The sequence below is a fragment of the Phlebotomus papatasi genome, chromosome 1 (assembly GCF_024763615.1).
Source record: "Phlebotomus papatasi isolate M1 chromosome 1, Ppap_2.1, whole genome shotgun sequence".
Taxonomy (NCBI): domain Eukaryota; kingdom Metazoa; phylum Arthropoda; class Insecta; order Diptera; family Psychodidae; genus Phlebotomus; species Phlebotomus papatasi.
In genome coordinates this window covers 57,082,988-57,105,245 of record NC_077222.1, presented here as the reverse complement: position 1 = coordinate 57,105,245, position 22,258 = coordinate 57,082,988, and the positions used below count along the sequence as shown (strand labels likewise).

Genomic DNA, 22,258 nt, shown 5'->3' with positions numbered 1-22,258 from the left:
AGGGTAAAAAATGAGTGTATAACCTCAAATTGTGCGTGCCACAGAGACCCCCAAAAATTGTACATATATTTATACAATTGTTTGTTGATTCATCATCGTTGAAAGAGGTAAGTACACTACAGAACACCCACTATCTGATTTTGGGAGAAACAATAATATTTCTCATCGATTAATGTGAGATTTATGTAACGTGAAAATGAGACATAGCACGCAAATCGATATTGCACAATTCTGTTTGGCTGCTTTGCCTCTTGGAACTGATAACTCTTGTCAGCTTTGGGTCAAGGCCGTGATAACTTTGTCACACTAAAATTATTATATTGACAACACTGATACGTGAAATTCGTCGTGGTGGTCCAAAGGAATTGCCTTGTTTTTCCTTTGCGGTTGCTCTATGTCCAGCAAAAAGCGCGGTTTTACGATGTCAGGTCACGAGATAAAAAAACATTTAATAAGCTTGGATTTAGCTTCCCATGAACTGAAACATTGTACTTGTGGTCTTGAACGCATTGTTATGCTTCATTTTGGCGCCAGAACAGATAAATTAATTGAGAAATTATCGGGAAAATTGCTTCATTTGCGCTATTTCTGTGCACTAAATCATAATGTTTTGACTGTGCAAAAAGTGCGAAGAGCAATAAATACTTGCAACAATGTAGCTAAATGAGAAGCATTTGGGAAGGAAGTTGGAAACTGAATACAGTGCGGCACATTCCACTTTTTTTTTTTGCTCTCAGGAAAACGAAACTCTGCTCAAGAATAGATCAAAGTGGGAAGAAAAATACACCGAAGGAGAGAAACCACGTTTTTGTGAGTCATGAAAAATCATCGTGAATTTTTACCACCAAAAATTAAGCCGAATAGAAACTTCTCTAAACATTATCCAAAGAACAACATTGTGAAATGCTTCTCTCAATTGCCACAATAGATAATTTAATTCTGTTGTATACGGACTCATATTCATTGCCTTCAATTTAGAGAGACTCAAATTAATTGTAGCATCATCTTCATGTGGGTATTCTCACCCGTGAAATGAGTCTCAAGTTAGCGGACTTTGTGGGTAAAGTGGGAAGTGGTGATCATTTTATTTCTTTATGAACTTCCACTTGAAGTTACAATAAAGTTTGCAAATCACCTAGCAATAAAACCAATAAAACAATTGCTTTATCAAGGAGAGTTCTTCAGAGACAGAAGTGAGTATTCACCAAAATAGAGTGGGAGCGTTTAAAATGAAATTTGCAATTTTCATGCTGGCATCCACAATTTAATTGTTTTTGGGTCAAATTTTATAAGAAACGCGGAGCTCAACGTAACGAGAGCCTCATTCACATTCATCATAAATTTGATTCTTCTTAAATTGGGGCAATATCTAACTGTTATGGATTTTAATATTCCCTTATTTTTCTAAGATATTCCTTCATTTTTTATTAAACTAAATTTTAAATTGTTACTGCTTAAGAGCATCCAATGATTCTGTCAGTGTTCATTTAATCCTTCGGGACAAGTGGTTACAAAGCATCCATTGCTTTAAGAAGTGCTCAAACTCTCGAGAAAGAGCTCTATGTAAATATTTGTCTCCTTAGAATTTTTCAGTGCATATCAATTTCATACCGATTTAAATAGTCCATAAATCACCAGAAAATTATCTCTAAATTGAAAATTGATCAAGATGATTGTAATTTTAACATTTTTAACTTTTACCATTGAAAGTTGTCTATGGACTGAAATGGGCAAAATTGCCTAATCAAATTTTGAAAAAACAAAATAGTAAAACCTCATTTTTGGCGTATTTGAGGAGGATTGCGAACGAATGGAGGGAAAGAAATATGTGGATTATTCTCAAGATAATGTCAATTTAAGACAGATCATCAAAGACCGCAAGACGATATCTCTTATCGTTTACATTGTAGATGGCTCAAATCCAAATGTTAAAAAAAAACCGAAAAAAAGCAATATTTTTAAAATAATACCGATATATTACCGATTGTGACCGATGCAATCGGATTTGGAATTACAGGGCATTTCAAATATATTCAAATTTGACTAAATTGGATGAAAAGTGTAGGCCGTGTAGGCCCTCCAGATTGTTTGACCAAACAAATTTTAACTGACTCTAGAACCAATTAGGGGGAGGTGGGGATACTTTGAATTGTGGTGCTACATTTTTATACGATATTTCTATCGATAGTGCCAAAAAAAATTTTTCCTTGTTGAAACACCCTACCCGATAGTCCTTCTCTATCCGCCACTTCGGACGTTCCCGATAGCTCAACCGCACCAGAGACTATCACAATCCATCTTAAAATTCTAATAGGGGAAACTGGGGTACCACCAAACACTTTTGAAAGATGCGATTTTGACTGAATTTCCTAAGAAAACTGTGTATTTTAGAAAAATGTTGCTTACCCCATGTTACAGTCGTAGGTATAGGCTGCATATTAATGTATACAAGGATGACGTGAAGCACTTCAATTTTCCTTAGAAAGGAAAATTGTATCACCATGCATTTTTCGCTTTTTTCCAACTACCCGGGGTACCAATAAACACTTTCTGGGGAACCACAAAACACCTGTTTTTCTCACCCATTGAAGTTATTTTGGGCATTCACCACAACTCTTAATTATAAAGAATGTATTGAAAATGTAAATAATTCTCAAAAAAGCACTGCAAAATTTAGAATTAGTGACCAAAATAGCAAAAAACTAAAACACTGTACACCGAACATATTTTTTAATGGATTTTTCATCATTTTGACAACATTCGACTTCTGTCTGGAAAGCAACGCCACTAAAATCGTGGCAAACACTATACCTAAAGTTCAAATTTTGCGCGCTCTTCTGATTATTTGTAATAAAATCGAGAAATCATTCGTCAAACCTTGATTAAAATCATTTAAGAATCGTTAAGAATCATTTAATGCAAAATTGGGTTCTTGAAACTATTTTTCTCCTGAGTCTTGAATGAAAATCCCATGAATGGATATAAATTTCTGAAATCGCACAAAGAGGGAGATGAACAGTAAGAAAGATAAGAGGAAAAATTTTGCCATTCAAGCTACGCTCGCGACATTTGCAATTGTGAGAAATTTGCCTGTTTGTTGGTGCCCCAAACTCTGTTTTGTGATGGATTTTATATTCTTTTAAAAAAATGTGAACATTAATTTCTTTAGTAGTTACATAAATATTATTCCAAAACATGTAGGAAAGTACTGGTGTAGTGAAATTTGATGTAACTTATTTCAGTTTTATTTTAAAGGTAGATATATAAATGACTAAAATTATCAAAATCTCACAATTTTGCAAAAAAAGATTCTTATTTCTAAACTACTTGAATTATGTGGATCATTCTTTCTCTGGACAAGCATCCCTATAGTATCTATGATTTCATGTAAGTCTCATTCTCTGAAATTTTATACCTATTTAAAAAATCGCAGTGTTTGGTGGTACCCCTGTTTGGTGGTGCCCCAGTTTCCCCTATTTATAGGAGATGAAAACCATTTTAAATCTTTTAATGATGTATTAGTAACTTTATTTAGTGCATTTTGCCGAAAATCGTTATTTGCCTAAACTGTTTTTGTTTATTTCTGTTTAATTATTATTGAATCCAAACTATTTTTACTTTTTTTTATTCTTACCTATAATATAAATCTTCCTCATAAGTTTCTATTTATATATTTCCCAAATAATTTCTTCTTCCTAATTGAATTCAGTGGCACAACACGTGCTCGTTTGAAGTCAGTTGTCACTCAATCCGATATCCTTTGCTTTGCTTCTTCCCTACTTTCCTTACCATGCTAAATGATGAGTCTACTCAAACTGTATGCCAAAGTCATACAATAAATTACCATTTATTCAGCTGAACGTTTCAGCTTAACTGGATTCTATGAGTTGGCTTAAAACTGTCATTAAACCAGGGATACTGCCGTTTACTTGGGGAGGCCTAAGTCGGCGGTAGACACAACTTAAGCACACTTTTGGGAAGCAAATAAATAAATTGTATTTAAATTCGAGTAGTTCAACGGTTATCGATAGAGACATTTTTCGACTTTTTAACTTATTATTTCCTATAAATCAAAAAAATATGTCATTGATCATCAGGTGTGATACGGATTTGACCCCGGCGAGTGGTCTTTAAAGTTGAAGCAAATTTTTTACTTTCACATACAAAATGCGTATGGGAATTTTTCTGCACTCGAGACCTTTACACGATATATGTCAAAATTAAGGTGAGCCTTGTGCAGATGACTCTGAGCCTTGTAAAGAGGGATAAATATACTACATATATCTGTCTAAATGCGGTCTTGTTCTGAGAAATGTAAGCTGAGTTTCTTATCAATTTGTGAGTTGGCTTCAAACAGCTCCACATAAAGGAAATACTTTGCCGGGTCTACTAGTAAAAAAAAATGTGTAAAATTTTACAACTATAATAGTGGAAAATCGACAATTTTTGTTGTTTAATTTAAAAATGTTTAAAAAATACACAACATTTTGGTAATTTATTGTCACGTGATTGAAAATTACCACTATTATAGTTGAAAAATTTTCAACAATGTTGTTTAATCTGAAAATGTGTAAAATTTTAACACTATAATGTGTGAAATCGGATAAATTTATTAATTGCGATCTGTGTAAAATTTCTCACAATTTATAATCATAAAAAAATTTTAACAATGTTTCGTGATTTAAAGCTGTTGAAAAAATCTAAAAATTACCACTATTATAGTATGATTATAGTTTTTCACATTATTATAGTGTGAAAAAATACACAACTTTATTGTATTATTTGTCGCATGATCAAAAATTAACACTATTATAGTTTTATCATAATTTTTCACACTATTATAGTGTAAAGCCTTGTGTATTTCAACCAAAGTTGTTGAATTTTTAAACAAAAGTTGTAAAAATTGTTGAATTTCCATTTAAGACATATACTTCAGTCGAGATGCTTTTCATTGGGCAAAAGTCATATAGAACATCAAATATTTATATGCATAACAAGTATATCGTGAAGATGCGAGCATCAGATGTAATCATGTCGCATTAGGGGGATGCGTATTACAGGAAAAAATCAATAAAAATGTCTACAAAAACAAAAAAATCAAAATCTTCGAAATGAAATGAAAATTCAACATAAACAGAATTCAACAATTCCAAATTCAACATCATATGAAATTCGACAACTTTAAATTAAACAATTTTAAATTAAACACTTTTTCCAAATTTAACACTATAATAGTGGTGTAAAGGATTACACACTACAGTAGACTCTCACTCAATCGTCTCTTTTTCAATCGGGCGACAAATTTTGTTGACAGTTTTCATGCTTAATTATGAAGCTAATTTGCTCAAATTCGCTGTAGTTCTTCATATTTTATCGTGATTCTTTACAATTGAGCGCTTTTTGTGGAATTTACAAGGGCTTTGACGCTCAATTCTATCGCTAAACCGGATGACATTTTGCCCCATATTCCCGATTGAGAGAGAGTCTACTGTATAATAGTGTTATTTTTTTTACTGTGTAGATTTAACCCTATAAAGACAAAAAAAATTGATACAACCATCTAAAGTACACTGGTAAAAATAAAAGGATCAAATTGATCCAAATTTGATCCTTTTGCAAGGGATGGTTCAAATTTGGAACAATTTGATCCTTTTATTTTTTAGCAGTGTATGTTTTTCTGAACTCCAATTTTAAATCCTCTAGTTTCTAATTCTTAAAGAGCACTATGAATAAGAAAATAATATTATTCTAATTTTTACTATATGTTAGGTGTGGTTTATTCGTTATGATCTGGTTCATAATCGATTAGAACCGGTTCAATTTTATCGCAAATTCCAAGACCTTTCTAATGAGCCCAAACGTGATATGATTCGGTAGACAAAAACGCTCTCTCGAGCCTTTTAAAGCTTTGACTTGAAAAAACGTTATAAGGAATGATTCAACGGTATTTTCGTTTAAGTATGAAATGTCCGCCTGAGAAACCTCTAAAACATATCCAAAAATGAGGTAAATTGAACTACGCGTTTTCGAGCAATCCCAAAAAACATGGGATTTAGAGGGGAAGGGGAGATGTGGGATATGAGGGACATATTAATGGTTCTAAGGTGGACTTATGAGGGTCTCTTGAATTCTATGTAGACGCAACTTTAATATTTTAGTTTTAGATTAAACCTAACAACTGCGAAGTCCATGCTGAATTTAAATTTAAGCTTCAGTTTTCAATTCGTAGTAATTCCATTTAAAAATTATAATAGTTAAACTCTCTTTAAAAATATTGCATTTTCAATACAATTATTAAGGTGTTTTTATGTATTAAAATGAAATGCATTAGCGATTGAATTTGATATGCAAATAATTTTGCTAGTTTACTCAATTAATTTAGTTTAACTATGCATTGCCAGGTTGTGTTGATCTCAGCAAAACTTTACATTGTAGAATTTATATAGATAATATTTAAGCTAGTGTTTTCTTTAAAAAAATTTTGCCCCAAAAACAAAATAAATAGGGTAAGTGTGCCAAATTCCGTCATATTTGCATGCAAGCGTCAAAGTCTTAAGTTTTTAAATGTAATATTTTAAATTCAAATTGATTTTTTTTATTCTTTCTTCTGAAAGAGTGTTGCTTGGAACTTTGTAAAGTGTGTACCGTCTTTAGTTACTCTAAAATCATTCTTAATACATTTTAAAATTAATAAAAATATAGACATAACTTTGGTGCCATATTTCGGCCACCTTCATTCTTATAGTTCCTTGCCCTTCGGGCGGGAATTCTTCCAATATTTTTTTCACGTCATCTCGTTTGTCGAATCTACATTTTTTGTTATTCTTTTGTATTGTATAATCTCTAGAGTACGTAAAATCTAAAAGTTCATGGAAGTTCGAGGAACAAAAAAGGTGGCCGAAATTGCAAGCTGACCGGAATTTGGCACACTTACCCTAAACAAATAAACCATTTCTTTTACATTTTTTTTAATTTTAATATTTTAATGCAAAAACAAACTTCACAAACAAACAACTCCAAATCAAAAATCTTCCATGGTTATATAGGATGTTATCTGGACAGCTTTAATGAACCACTTTCATACTTTGAATTAGAGCAATGATCATTCAATGAGTTATCTAACCAATGAAACATTTGAAAATCGTTTCTTACCACGTGATTTATAGGGCTATTGCCTTATCAAGCATTTCTCGAATCCATTCTTTTGCTAGACACAATCCCCATAGTAAAATTTTATTGGTCTCTGAGTTTAAGTATATTTGCTATAATAATCTCACCTGATGTACAACAATGTTCTGGGGAATGATAATGCCCAATTGCTGGCTCTTCATTCTGTGCTTAGACGGAGGAAAGAAAGCAACAAAAAAAAATGATTGTTTAACCACGGAATTTTTGAGCACTTTTGGAGCTCTTTGAAATTCAGTGGAAGTTTGAACTTGACCTGTGATAGTGAATTTAAAAATCGTACGATCAAATTATAATTGTGATTTCAAATGAAGGAGTTTGCCATGGTATTTCATTATTATTTTTTCTCTGTTCCAGAGAAATTTCACAGCAATAATGGCATCATTTACAGTGTGGGATTATGTTGTGTTTATTGTGATGCTCATGATCTCGGCAGGAATTGGAGTGTACTACAGGTTTACGGGTGGAAAGCAGAAGACAACCAATGTTGGTATTTTTCAAATATTTTTCTTTTCTGTAAGTGGAAATATTGAAGGTTCTTGGGAAAAATTTGCAGGAATACCTCTTAGCTGATAGGAATATGAGTGTGTGGCCGGTATCTTTTAGTTTAATGGCAAGTTTCATGAGTGCCATCACAATTCTCGGGGTTTCAATGGAAAATTATCAATTTGGTACCCTTTTTGTCATTATCAATATCTCCTACGGATTGGCTACGCCAATTGCATCTCATCTGTACCTTCCAGTCTTCTACAAGTTACAAGCCGCTAGTGCCTATGAGGTACACACATCCTTTTTGATTCCCAATAAACCCAAAGTGTGTTGACTATTTTATTCTTTTAATGCAGTACCTGGAAAGACGCTTTGGAAGAGCCACAAGGCTCTGCGCTAGCATTGCTTACTCTCTTCAGATGATTTTGTACATGGGAATTGTACTCTATGCTCCTGCCCTTGCCCTGGAGGCTGTCACTGGAATGTCAAAAGTGGCTGCAATCCTTGCCATAGGACTTGTCTGCACTTTCTACTCAACAATTGGAGGGATGAAGGCTGTTCTCATCACTGATGTTTTTCAATCAATCCTCATGTTTGCTGCCGTCTACAGCATTATCATTGTTGCGGCTATAATGGCTGGTAAGTGAATTGCTTGAGTAATACTGATTGCAAATTTGATAATGTGTGTCTAAGTTGATCAGTAGATATAGGGGAAACTGGGGCACCACCAAACAGGGGTACCACCAAACACTGCGATTTTTTAAATAGGTATAAGATTTTAGAAAATGAGACTTATGTGAAATCATAGATACTATAGGGATGCTTGTCCAGAGAAAGAATGATCCACATAGATCAAGTAGTTTAGAAATAAAAATCTTTTTTCGGAAAATTGTGAGATTTTGATAATTTTAGTCATTTATATATCTACCTGGAAAATAAAACTGAAATAAGTTACATCAAATTTCACTACACCAGTACCTTCCTACATGTTTTGGGATAATATTTATGTATCTACTAAAGAAATTAATGTTCACATTTTTTTAAAAGAATATAAAATCCATCACAAAACAGAGTTTGGGGCACCAACAAACAGGCAAATTTCTCACAATTGCAGATGTCGCGAGCGTAGCTTGAATGGCTAAATTTTTCCTCTTATCTTTCTTACTCTTCATCTCCCTCTTTGTTCGATTTCAGAAATTTATATCCATTCATGGGATTTTCATTCAAGACTCAGGAGAAATATAGTTTCAAGAACCCAATTTTGCATTAAATGATTCTTAAATGATTTTAATCAAGGATTGACGACTGATTTCTCGATTTTATTACAAATAATCAGAAGAGCGCGTAAAATTTGAACTTTAGGTATAGTGTTTGCCACGATTTTAGTGGCGCTGCTTTCCAGTCAGAAGTCGAATGTTGTCAAAATGATGAAAAATCCATTGAAAGATATGTTCGGTGTGCAGTGCTTTAGTTTTTTGTTATTTTGGTCACTCATTCTAAATTTTGCAGTGCTTTTTTGAGAATTATTTACATTTTCAATACCTTTTTTATAATTAAGAGTTGTGGTGAATGCCCAAAATAACTTCAATGGGTGAGAAAAACAGGTGTTTTTTGGTGCCCCAGAAGGTGTTTATTGGTACCCCGGGTGGTTGGAAAAAAGCGAAAAATGCATGGTGATACAATTTTCCTTTTTACGGAAAATTGAAGTGCTTTACATCATCCTTGTATACATTAATATGCAGCCTATACCTAAGACTATAACATGGGGTAAGCAACATTTTTCTAAAATTCATAGTTTTCTTAGGAAATTCAGTCAAAATCGCATCTTTCAAAAGTGTTTGGTGGTACCCCAGTTTCCCCTAGTATCAGATCCATGGCGCTGAGGTCTCTTTTTCAAGAACCGAACCGACCGAACCGCACCCATTTTTTGAAAAAAAAAAATGTTAAACTTGCAAAATTATTCCAGGATCATCTGATCAAGCACTGATACCTAGCCACATTAACCGTTAAGCTTTAGCTTGCTTCATTACTTTCCTTAGCAGTTGGATGAATTCTATTATTTTTAATAATATTTCAATAATTTCAATTCATTTCATATTTATTTATCAAATTTAGGCACCCTCCTTAATTTGCGACTACCGCCCAGTCTTACTGCTACTTCCAAGTCATAGAACAATAATATTATCACAATCGGTAATAAATCGGAGAAGTAACCCTTAAATGACTTATCTTTCTTAATTATTTTTCTGTTCATAAAGTTGTAACTCAATTAGAGACCGAATGGTAAGAGATATGAATTTGCGGTCTTCGGGAGACCCCCCCCCCCCATAAGTCGATCCAAGGATGATTCTTATGACCGTCAGGCTTATGTAACATTAGACGAGTGCTTCTGGGTAAAGCGGTGCTGCCTGATGACATGAGGACCTATCAAGATTGAAACCGCCTTGTTTAATGGAGTTTATCCGAAAAACAGGCTGGCTTGAACCATCTTGCCCTTAACAGGGATTAATTTAATTGAAGATGCATAATGGGCCCAAAAGAAGGGCTGGGTGTAGCGGTTCCGCAAGGAACCGCTCCCACTGTAATCTAATCAAATCTAATCTAATTGTCATTGTTTTTCCATCCGCCTTCATACCCTTCAAAATCATGTTTTTTTGGTCTGATTCGAAAACGACTTCTTCGCTTTTTTTAATTTTTCGATATGTTGTTGAGGTGAAACATTTGATGAACATTTCGTTCATACAAACCTCTATGACCTAAAGAATCATAATCTTGATTTTTTGAAGGTCAAAGTTCACTCTAGATGGTCTGTTTTTCAACCGATTTCGATTTTTTTTTGGAAAGGTTCTTGAAGTTTCCAACCCGGCTGCATTGGTCACAATAGGTAATGAATCGGTAAAGTACCCATAAATGCCTTATATATTCTCTTTTCCTGTCCGGAAACTTGTAAGCCATCTAGAGGCCAAACGGTCAGAGATACTAACTTTCGATCTTCGGAGGACTCCATCCCCGTCCATCCCCTTCGAAACCATGTTTTCGTCTATATGGTCTATAGATTCTATATGAAAAGTTCGTTCATACACATCTATTACATCTATGACCTAAAAAATCGCCATCTTGTATTTTCGAAAGTAAAAGTTTAGCCAGTCTAAGCGCCTGACGAAAAAACATGGAGAGCTTTTCTATATCATGAATTCGAGCTCTGTTTTACTCAAAATTGTACTTTACAGTAGATTCTCACTCAATCGGCTCTTTTTGAATCGGGCGAAAAATTTTGTTGACAATTTTCACGTTTAATTATGAAGCTAATTTGCTCAAATTCGCTGTAGTTCTTCCTATTTTATCGTGATTCTTTATAATTAAGCGCTTTTTGTGGAATTTACAAAGGCTTTGACGCCCTAATGATCGATAAACCGAATGACATTTTGCCCCAAATGCCCAATTGAGAGAGAGTCTACTGTATTCGAAAATTTGTTTTGATGAAAATTTTCAATTCACAATTTTATCAATTAATATTAGTAACCTTATAATCCTTATATTAAATTATTGTTTATTTAAATATTTATTTTTTTGTAATTAATTTTTGAACTAAGGCTTAATAGAAAAATTCTTGCTTTCAAAAGCAAGAATTAAATTAAACAATAACAGAAATGTCACATAAGTTTGTATAAATTTTCTAGGCAATTTTGTAAAATTTGAGGAAGTTTCTTCTTCAAAATGTGATTCACAGAAAATTATTCAGTTTGGCCAAACTCCTCTGCCTGGAATCTCTGACCACGACCTGATCTATGCCTCATATAGTTTCCGTCTCCCTAAACCTACCAATAAATACAAAACTATTGCTGATATTAAAAACTGTGATGTGTCGGCTGCTCGGACTGCTACCTCGGAGGTATGTTGGGGGCAAATATTTCTTGAAACTTCGGCATCAGAGAGGGTAGCAGGATTTTTAAATTTGATTATTGACTTATTTGAGAAAGTGGTGCCTAAGAAGTGCTCACTCATTCCTCCTCTGTCCACTCCCTGGATTAATGACAGTGTAGTCTCACTAATTAAGCGTCGAGATGCTGCCTATAAAAGATGGAAGCTCTCAGGCTGTGCTAATGATGAAGCCTTCTTTAAGAAGTTGCGTAATAGGGTCCGCAACCTTATTAAATCTCGGAAAAAGAGACATTTCAGTAAAACTCTGAACCCTAATCTTCCTGCTAAAACTCTATGGAGTAATATTAAGAAGCTTGGTCTACGACCGTCAGTAACAGCTGACGATAATAATTCCCTAACTGCTAGTGAGCTATGCTTGTATTTTTCCTCTTCTTCTACTGACCCCCTATTTTCCCCTTCTCTTCCACTTGCGCCCTGGGAGGGTTTTAGCTTCTGCTGTGTTTCACATGAAAATGTAGTTTACGCTATTTCCCGTGTCAAGTCGAGTGCCATTGGGTGTGATGGTGTCTCTCTTGATTTTATTAAAATTCTTCTCCCGGTTATCATCCCAGTGCTCACCGATCTCTTCAACCATGTTATTGTTACTTCGACCTATCCTGATTCTTGGAAACGGGCTCTAGTAGTACCAATTCCCAAAATTTCAAACCCCAAGTCTCCATCTGACTTTAGGCCTATTAGCCTGCTTCCTGTTCTTTCAAAAGCATTTGAATTCCTCCTTCATGAACAAATCTCTCAACATTTGGATGACAATAGACTGCTATGTGACTTTCAGTCGGGGTTTCGTAAGGGTCACAGCACTACGACTGCCCTTCTTAGGGTAAATCATGATATCTCTTCAGCTCTTAATCGAGGTCATTTTGTTATTCTGGTCCTTCTAGATTTCACTAAGGCCTTTAATAGTCTTCCCCACAACCTTCTGTGCTACAAGTTATGCACTCTTTTTAAATTCTCGTCTTCAGCAGTAGCCCTTGTTCGGTCTTACTTTACAGGTAGATCGCAAATTGTCAGATTTGGTCAGGACGTCTCACCACCAACCTTCTTAAGTAAGGGCATTGGGCAGGGCTCAATTCTTGGTCCTTTGCTCTTTTCTCTCTTTATTAATGATTTACCCTCAGTTTTACGTAATTGCTTGTTTCATCTATATGCGGATGACCTTCAAATTTATGTGGAGGGAGATTCCTCTAATCATCTTCAAGCTTTCGATCTTATGAATGCAAATCTCTCTTAATATTGAGCACTGGGCTTCTTTAAATGGATTAGTTTTGAATCCTAAAAAGTCTCAAGCTATTGTTATCTCCAAAAAGACTGCTTTCCCTGATCTTTATCCTTTACACCTACACGGTGAAATTATCAACTTCGTTGATCAGGTCAAAAATCTAGGTGTAATCTTCAACACAACTCTCTCCTGGTCTGACCAGGCCACTTCCATTTGCCGTAAGGTCAACTATTCTCTTTATACCCTTCGACGCTTCCGGGACATCACACCCTATGATACTCGCTTGATCCTCGTGCGAGCGCTTCTTCTTCCTTTCTTCAACTATGGAGCAGAGCTCTTCTTTGCGGCGGATAGTGACACAATCCGTCGTCTTTCAGTTTCGTTTAATGATTGTGTTAGGTATATCTGTGGCAGAAGTCGTCGAGACCATATCTCCCCCTTCAGTCACATATTTGTTGGCTGTGATTTACCATCACATCTGAGAATGAGAGCAGTGCTATTTCTGTTCCATTTGCTGATTTCTGGATGTCCTGGGTACCTGTCGTGTCTTCTGGTTAGGGGGAGTCCTGCCAGAGTTCGAGGACTCATAGTGCCTAAAGTTCAAGATGACTGCCTCTATCGGTCGCTTTTTGTAAAAGGCGTCATTCTGTTTAATTCTCTTCCGAATGATTGCCGTATTTCTGCGGCTGCTATTCGTAATTTCTATCTTCAGGCTGGATCCTAGAAGCAATTAATTTGTTTGTTTCTTGAACTTCCTTAATTCTGAATTCTTGTCATTCTCTATTTTTTTATGTTCCTATTTTTTCTCATTTTTTTTTAAATTATCACAATTATAAAAGGGATGACCCTATTATTGTGATTAAATAAAGTATTATTATTATTATTATTAAATATTTTTTAAACGTATTGTTATTTTTGAGTAATTTTCGATCAGGAAAATGTTAATTTTTTTACCTAGAAGCTTCATTAAATTTTAAACGTATAATGCAATAATAACGGAGTTACAAATTGATACAATAATTTTCTAGGTGGTTTTGGTGAAATTTGGCGAGTGGCTGATGAAGGAAAGAGAATAGAGTTCCTTAAGTAAGAGATGCCTATTTCGAAGATCTTATTAGATCAAAATTAATAGCCAAATCTTTTTAGTTTCGACCCTGATCCGACTGTTCGGCATACTTGGTGGTCCTTGATAATCGGTGGGGCATTTACCTACCTCTCACTCTACGCCGTGAATCAAACTCAAGTCCAACGTTTGCTGACTGTGAGATCTCTGAAAGCATCTCAGGGAGCTCTATGGCTAAATTGGCCAATTCTTTCCCTATTGAGTTTCAGTACATCTTTCAGTGGTCTAGCCATTTACTATTACTACGCCAAATGTGATCCCTACCTCCAGGGCAGAATCTCATCGAGGGATCAACTTATGCCAATTTTTGTCGTGGACACAATGCACGAGTATTCCGGACTTCCAGGACTCTTTGTCTCAGGAATCTTTTCGGCAAGTCTGTCAACTGTGTCTGCTGCCCTCAATTCCCTTGCTGCTGTCACCCTGGAAGATTATATCAAGCCTCTCTACCGTATTGTCAAAAAGCGGCCAATGGTTGAGTCCCAGTCGACCCTACCTTCAAAATTCATGGCCTGTATCTATGGGTTGATTTGTGTAGGGATGGCTTTTGGAGCTCAGTCTCTGGGAGGAGTTCTACAGGCATCTCTAACAGTATTTGGAGTTGTGGGTGGACCGCTCTTTGGTCTCTTTACTCTCGGAATGTTCAATACAGTTGCTACTCAAAGGGTAAGTGATTCTGAAAGCAATATTTCTAGCTACATACATGTTTGATCATTATTAATCAATGTTACAATTGTTGGAATATTAGATCGACCCTTCAATAAATTATTGAGTTCATTTACATTAAAGATGGTGTACCCCATTGGGACCTACTAAACTCATATATAAAAGGTTAAAGAGAAATTGAAATGTTTTCCTTGTGTTTCGGCTGTCTGGAAAAGTAAACCCCATTTTGTATGTTTACACTGGAGAGAAATCCGAAAAAGTTAAAATAACATTCCCGAAACGTTAATTTTAGCCTGAAGTATTGATCCAAAATCGGTGTAAGAACAAATCCTGCACTCAAAAGCAACTCAACAAGGTTTTGGAAGCCTTTTGTCGCGGTTTCACTTATACACTGTTTGTCTCCAATTAGAAACTTTCCCTTGTCTCCATTTGGATTAATTTGTTTCCAATAGAAGCATTTTACACTCGCGTATTTTTCTTGTATTTAAGAAGTTTTCAAATTATATCTAAAGAATTTTCACTAAACAGTAACATTCTAGAAGAGTCAAGGAGCAAATTTATGTAATTCTCTTCAGAAAAAATATGAACTTAATGTGTTGAATCTTCTGTCAAAGTTAAAGCGTCTGGAAATGCTTTTGAATTAGGACATTTACCCTATTTTTGAAGGATTTTCCTCAAAAGAAATATTTTTTGAACGCCAAGAATAAGAGATTTCTCGAAAAATTGTAAAAAAAATAATTTTAATGCAATATTTTAGAATGTTAACTTATTGCAAAATCAATGAAATTGTTTACTAAAGCCTTAAATCTTTAGTGAACGCGCCTTAGAAATTGTTTTTTTTTTAGAGAAATTATTTTCTGTTTTAAAGGTTTAAAAACGTTTTCATGGATCTGAGTAACATTTCTTAAAGGAATTTGCGTTTTTAGCTTGAGAATAATATCCCAAAATAAATGTTACTAGCTTAAAAAGGGTTTTAGAGCAGAATCCCATTGACAATAAAATGCTCTCCGTAGCCTCATCGTATTTCGTTAATTTACGCATTTTCCTTGCAATTCTTACGCAAATTTTTCATTACCGTATTACCTTATCTCATACTCGGTGGCACTAAGTGAAAATAATATTAAAAAAATTTAAAGAGATAAAACGAAAATGCAATAAACAGTGAGCAAAAAAAATTGTACGATTAATTTCTCGTAGTTTTATGCTCATCGTTTATAGAATTATCGTTTTATTTCTTCAATTTTCTTATATTATTTTCACCTAGTGCCACCGAGTATGAGATAAGGTAATACGGTCATGGAAAATTTGCGTAAGAATTGCAAGGAAAATGCGTAAATTAACGAAATACAGTGAGCATTTTACTTTCAATGTGATTCTGCTCTTACTTGAAAAATCAGCGTAAAGCTTATTCTAATCTGATTTTGATGAAATTAATTGGTTGGGATAGCTATTTAACTTTTCAAAGAGTGAATATTAGCTTTTTTAACATATTATTATTAAAAAATATTAATATTTTATTTACGTACGAGAAAAAATAATAATGCATGTCTAGAAATTCCCTTGCGGGAAGGCCTTGTTCCTTCATGGAATGTTGTGCCAGCATTATTATTATTATTATATATTATATTTAATAAAGTAAATATTTAGTGAATAGAAACTTCCATAATTTCATATAAGGCTGAAACATTTTCACCTGAAATTTTATAAAACATTCCCAAATGGGCATTCCTGGTGGAAATTCCGATAAAGAATATATTTTTTATGTCTTTTGAAACGTTTAAACCTAATTTTGATGAATCTTGCAGATTTCGTAAACTGAAAACTTGCTTAAAATATTAAAAAGACATTTTCTTAAGAAAAATACTGGGAAATTAAAATCTCAAAAACATTTATGAAAAGCTTCTTTCAAATATTTACCACAAAAATTAATGGTAAATCGATTTTGATAATGTCATTAAAGGTGTCTACACATTGAGCACAATTTTCGTCAAAAATTGCTTTTTTGAAGGAAATTGGCTGCAGTGCTGTAGGCAGAAACGTCAAAATTCTGTCAAAAATGCAATTTTTGACAAAAATTGCTTACAATGTGTAGAGGCCTTAAAATCCCGAAAGCTAACATGCCAGACGCCAAAATCCTAAAAAGCCAGAATCCCGAAAAGATAAAATCCTGAAAGCCAGAATTCCGGAAGCCAAAATTCGGAAAAGTCAAAATCCTGAAAGCGACGAAATGGAGATTTTGACTTTCGGGATTTGGGTCCATTCGGAATTTTGGCCCATTCGGGATTTTGGCCATTCAGGATTTTGGCCATTCAGGATTTTGACCACTCAGCAGCGATAGAGTTCCCTGTTCGACATGCCGCGACGGTGGCGGCCTCCCAAATGTTCAAAAAGTGGTGGCCGTCAAAGAGAACTATTGCTTTAACCGCGTTCGCTTTTTCCTAGCCCGTAAGGATTTACATTGGACCAAACCCTGTTCCGCACGCGTTTTGATGAACAGTGTTCTTCAAACAGGAAACTTTCGTTGCTATTTTGACCTATTCGGGATTTCTGCTTTCAGGATTTCGACTTTTCAAGATTTTGACCCATTTGGGATTTTGGCTTTCGGGATTTTAGCCCAGTCGGGTTTTTAGCTTTATGGATTTATGTGAGAATATCCAAAAAAGCTGTTCTAAGATAACATTGTAGCTTTCTTTAAGAAAGGTAGTTCAAAAGCTTCCCCAAAGTCATCTGAAAACCACATTTTTATTTTTTTTTATATAAGATTTTGTTCAATTTTCTTTCAAAAATTTACCATAAATCCATTCTTAATCCAAATTGAATGATTTTGGACTTTTTAGAAAACTCATAATATTAAATAAGAAATTTTAAGCGACTAAAGGCGCTTTTCTTCGGTAAAAATGCTCACACTGAGCTAAATCCGAGTATTCTCTTTGCCCCTCCTCTTCCTCTGTGCCCTAAATATCAGACTCATAAATATTGCAATACATAGAGTAAGGGTGTTTACACTGAGAGAAATCCTAAAAAGTTAAAATAACATTCCGGAAATGTTAATTTTACCCTGCAGTAGGGGAGATTGGGGCAAAAAGTCACAAATCGAAAATTTCAAAATTCAATATCTTCCAAGATAAATAAGATAGCGGCTTAAAATTTTTACCACAAATAGCTTCCATAAACCTACTTCGATGTTGTATGTTTCTTCGAATTCGAACAAGGAATTTAGAAAATAAAAAATATCAAAATTTTTAGCCCTATTTTTAAAATATTTTCCTTGAAAAATATATCAATTATTACCCACTTATTATACAAAATTTATGCACCGATGATTATTTCCCAAATGACTTGGATTCTTTGAATACGAAGCCGCTATCTATTTTAGAATTTTACAAAGATTCTTCTCTCAAGAAATATTTTTATTAAAAATGACCACTTGGGGTAAAAAGTAACAAAAGCTATGGAGCAAAAAGTAAGAAAAACTGAAACAATTTATGATGTCTCACGGCAAAATAAAAAACGTCAATGCCATGTGTCGCCGCTTGTTGTTTGCATTGGTCACTGAGAAAAAAAAGAGGGTGCGATTAACTTTTTTTCCTCGTAACTCTAACACTTTATAGGTGTAAAAATATATCAACATTTTTTAATGTTAATTTTACCCCTTTTTAAGGGTAAAATTAACATGAAAAAGGGTCAATTTAACACCTAATAACCTAAAAGGGGTAATATTTACACCGATTTCGGATCGATAATGCAGGGTACAATTAACATTTCTGGAATTTTATTTTAACTTTTTCGGATTTCTCTCAGTGGTCAAACGATTTGCAGTCTTGTGTGTTTTTTTTTCCAAAATAGCTTGAAAATCTTTTTTATCGTTCAGTTAAAAAAAATGGTGTTTTACAAAGGTGTAGAGGAATAAATTTCCTTTAACATTTAAAAATATGTTATAAAGGTTTTTTTTTTAATTTACGGAATCCCGTAACAAAGCGAATCAAAATATGATAATATCCCATGCTTTATACTTATACTATATGCCCCTGCATTTTTAGAATGGCCACAAAATTATCTTTTAGAAAATGGCTCGATAAACGTATTTCCTTACAAAATAGAGGAAAATTACTTTCACAAAAGTTGTAGAGTTCGAGACGTTCGAGTACTTTGTAAAAAAAAATAAAATATCCGTTTTGTGACTTTTTGCCCTAGTCTCCCCTATTGATCCAAAATCGGTGTAAAAATTACCCTTTTTAGTTGTATTGGGGGTTAAAGTTACCCTTTTTCATGTTAATTTTATCCTTAAAAAGGTGTAAAATTAACATTAAAAAATGTTGATATATTTTTACACCTAAAAAGTGTTAAAGTTATGAGAAAAAAAAGTTAATTGCACCCTCTTTTTTTTCTCAGTGTACCTTAAATAAACAGTCCAATGTCTAGTTCTACTCCTGACTAATTCTGCCCCGGTTATCCCTACATTACAATTAAGATAAGGAATATTGAATAGAATTTCAGTGGAAATATCAATGTGAATCTCAAATTTCAGTCTGCAATTCCTGCTGTTCTGACTGGCTTAGCTTTTTCTATGTGGATTGGATTCGGTCAGCCGAAGCCACCAGTGAAAATGTTAGATTTCAGCGTTGAGGGCTGTACTGATCCTCGCTACAATTCCTCCTTTTACTCATTCGCACCATTCTCTGAAGCTCAAACAGCTCGCTTGGAATCTTTGAGTACTCCTCAAGATGATTCTGATTACTTTTGGCTCTACCGACTCTCTTACTTGTGGTACAGTGTCCTGGGATTCCTCGTTACGCTATTTATCGGCCTAATTTTGGCCTATGTTCTCAAGTGGCTGAAACTCGAGGGAAAGTCGACTATCTACGAAGATGGGAACAAGGAATGCATCAACACAGATCTGTTCTCCCCACCGATCGCTTGGCAGCTGAAGAAGCGCTATGCCAAGTACATCCAGAACGGCGGCATGGTGAGTGTCAATAAATATTTACATAAAGATTCTCGTAAAAAAATGAATGAGCTAATATGTTTCTACCGGGCAGGTTGATGTGTCGAGCACCAAAATGATTAGCGAAAACACCAAGTTCTAGATTTTTTTTTGTATGTAATTTGCTGACGAGAATCGTTTTACAATGAATTTATAATGAGTATTACATACTCTATATTTAGTTAATTATTTATACTACAAAATCTTGTATTTAGTTTTCCCATGAGATTGTTTTTTGATCACTCAGTTATAGATGTTAGTTTATGGCTCAAATTAATGTTTTTTTTTTTTGGGGTATATTAAATAACTAAAACTCTGTGCTAGGAAATAAGAAAAGAAGTCTTCCACAATATACAAGAAAGCAAGTAGTGTCTGATGGATGTACTTATGAAAATTAGGTAATAAATGGTATGTGAACAAGTGATTAGCAAATACAACGGCATTTCCATGAAAAATGTGTTTTATTTTTTCTGGATGAGATTCTCAATTTTTGGTGCTTTTGTTCCACATAGGCTATGTGCTTGAGTAAGTATATACAATATAAGAAAGTTTCGTCTCGATTCAAGGTACGTGGACCTTATCAATTCAAACAACAACTCACAACATTGCTCTATCAGGTAGGGTACGACGCATCGGGAGGGGAAGTGATTTTGTGACGTCAGTGTGAATCGAGCGAATCGAGAATTTACAGTGTAGCATCTGTTCCATTTGTCGTCAGTTGACTTGCTAAGCCAGAGGAACCAACATTAAAGGAAAAAGTCGTTTTTCTGCTTTTGTAGTGGTAGTCGCCATCATTTGAAAAAAACGTCGCCGAGATTGCTTTTTAAAGCCAATTTGTGAATTTTAATTATTGAAATTTCAATGAAAATTGATGTTATCATAAATAAAATAGTTTTTAGAATTAGTTTTGTGACATAGAATTGGTTAAAAGGCGTGATTTGATAGTAAAAATAGGCTAAATATGGGTCGCCCAGCGACTTTTGCAACATTTCATAATTCGTGGAAAATTATGAAAAATATGCAGAATATCGGTGATTTGTAAATTGGAAAAGAAAATTGGTGAGTTTTGGAAGCATTTGTGACTATTTATTTTTTGAATTGGCCGTGGAAAATCTTCGAGAAAATGTCTTGAAAAAGTGATTGCTTTACTCGAAAAAATTCACCAAAATGATTCAGTTGTCAAATAGAAGATGGCGGACAATGCCCTTTATGCGACATTTATGGTAATATTTTTGATGTATTTTTGCACGGAAGTAAGCAAATTTCCGTAGTAAGTTCATTAAAAATTATAAAAGATTTGGCCAGTGAAGAGATTTGTGGGAAAATTTGGAAAATTCTCTGATTTTCACTTTTTTTTCTTGTGTTTTTTAGTATAAAAGTTGCCATGCTAAAGATAGCATTCTGACCAGATTTGTCATCTGTTTTGGGGTTCTTGAGGGCTTTTTTTAGTCGTCCTGATATTCTATCCTCTCGGGAAGAAACCCTAGAAATTCTAGATAGACTTCAAGACAATTCGTAAGCTGTTTCAAAGCCCTACGGATACTAAAATTCATTCCATTAGATCACCATAAGTGTCACTGACTGAAAAGAAATTCCTTTTTATCCTTCAAGAAATGGAAAATTTCACATCCTTTGCACTCTAAGGATTCTAGAATAGTTTCTTTTTATTTGTAGAGCAAGAAAAGAATAAAAAACTTACAAGAAATACAAAAAAAATTTCAATTTTCTATCAGTGTTTTTTCACTCACTGTCATTTGTTCTCAAAAAACCCTGCAAGTTTTACAAATTTATCACAATTATCGCATTTTTTATATTTATTAGACCTCTTGCAACAAAATTAGACAAGAAGAGTTCCTCAAGAACAATAAAAATTCCTAAAAACATTAAAAATTAAATGCAACATCTGTCACTTTCTTTAGTGTTGCCAGATTCGAATGCAAAAACGACTTTTTCCTTTTAGTGGTTCCTCTGGCTAAGCTATTTTTTTTCTGTTCGTGAATAAAATGTGCAAATTGGTGGAAATTTTGTGCAGGAATGGCTACCATCAGGATATTAAACGATAAAGGTGAGATGTAAAGAGTGGAAAAGACCAAAACCATCAAGTGATCAATGTTTTTTTGTTCAGGAAATCCAAAGAAAAGTGGCTAAAGGAGTGTTTGTGTTGCGACTGTGATTCTTCACAATCAACAGCCAATCCAGAAAGTCCAGGATCATGAGGAAGCAGGTGGTATTCCTCCAAGACCACCCTAACAGGAAGGTTCAAAAGTGGAAGCTGCGATAAAGCAAATTCTGCCCATTTGATCAGAAATTCATTAGACTGTGGATTCTAGATCATTAGATTTCTTTGGATTTCCTGAACTAAAAACATTGATCTCTTGATGGTTTTAATCTTTTACACTCTTTACAACTCACCTTTATCGTTTAATATACTGATGGTAGCCATTCCTGCACAAAATTTCCACCAATTTGCACATTTTATTCACGATCAGAAAAAATAACTTAGCTAAGTCAACTGACGACAAATGGAACAAATACACACTGTAAATTCTCGATTGATATTGACATCATAAAATCACTTCCCCTCCCGATGCGTCGTACCGTACCTGATACACAGAAAAAAATATTTTGTAAAAATGTTCGTAAATGTTTTTTA

At 34.3% G+C, this 22,258-nt stretch overlaps 1 protein-coding gene across 2 annotated transcripts; it reads left to right on the top strand.

Annotated features, from left to right (window-relative positions):
• On the top strand, positions 1 to 20,060 carry LOC129808108 (putative sodium-dependent multivitamin transporter). 2 transcript variants are annotated; one of them, XM_055857838.1, is made up of 8 exons: positions 1 to 107; positions 7,543 to 7,671; positions 7,742 to 7,963; positions 8,031 to 8,313; positions 13,861 to 13,918; positions 13,979 to 14,621; positions 19,150 to 19,587; positions 19,661 to 20,060. In XM_055857838.1, exons 2-8 carry the CDS (start codon positions 7,561 to 7,563, stop codon positions 19,706 to 19,708), a joined length of 1,803 nt encoding a protein of 600 aa, XP_055713813.1. In that variant the 5' UTR covers positions 1 to 107; positions 7,543 to 7,560; the 3' UTR covers positions 19,709 to 20,060. The 2 variants fall into 2 exon arrangements, with proteins under 2 accessions (XP_055713813.1, XP_055713804.1); XM_055857829.1 differs by having other exon boundaries at positions 19,150 to 20,060.
• Positions 20,061 to 22,258: the final 2,198 nt, after the last annotated feature.

Excerpts from the sequence above, each read along its gene's own strand:
- LOC129808108 (XM_055857829.1), top strand. The coding sequence starts at position 7,561 with ATGGCATCATTTACAGTGTGGGATTATGTTGTGTTTATTGTGATGCTC. Across the intron at positions 13,919-13,978 it reads AAGAGAATAGAGTTCCTTAA|TTTCGACCCTGATCCGACTG; the intron begins GTAAGAGATGCC and ends AAATCTTTTTAG. Across the intron at positions 14,622-19,149 it reads ATACAGTTGCTACTCAAAGG|TCTGCAATTCCTGCTGTTCT; the intron begins GTAAGTGATTCT and ends CTCAAATTTCAG.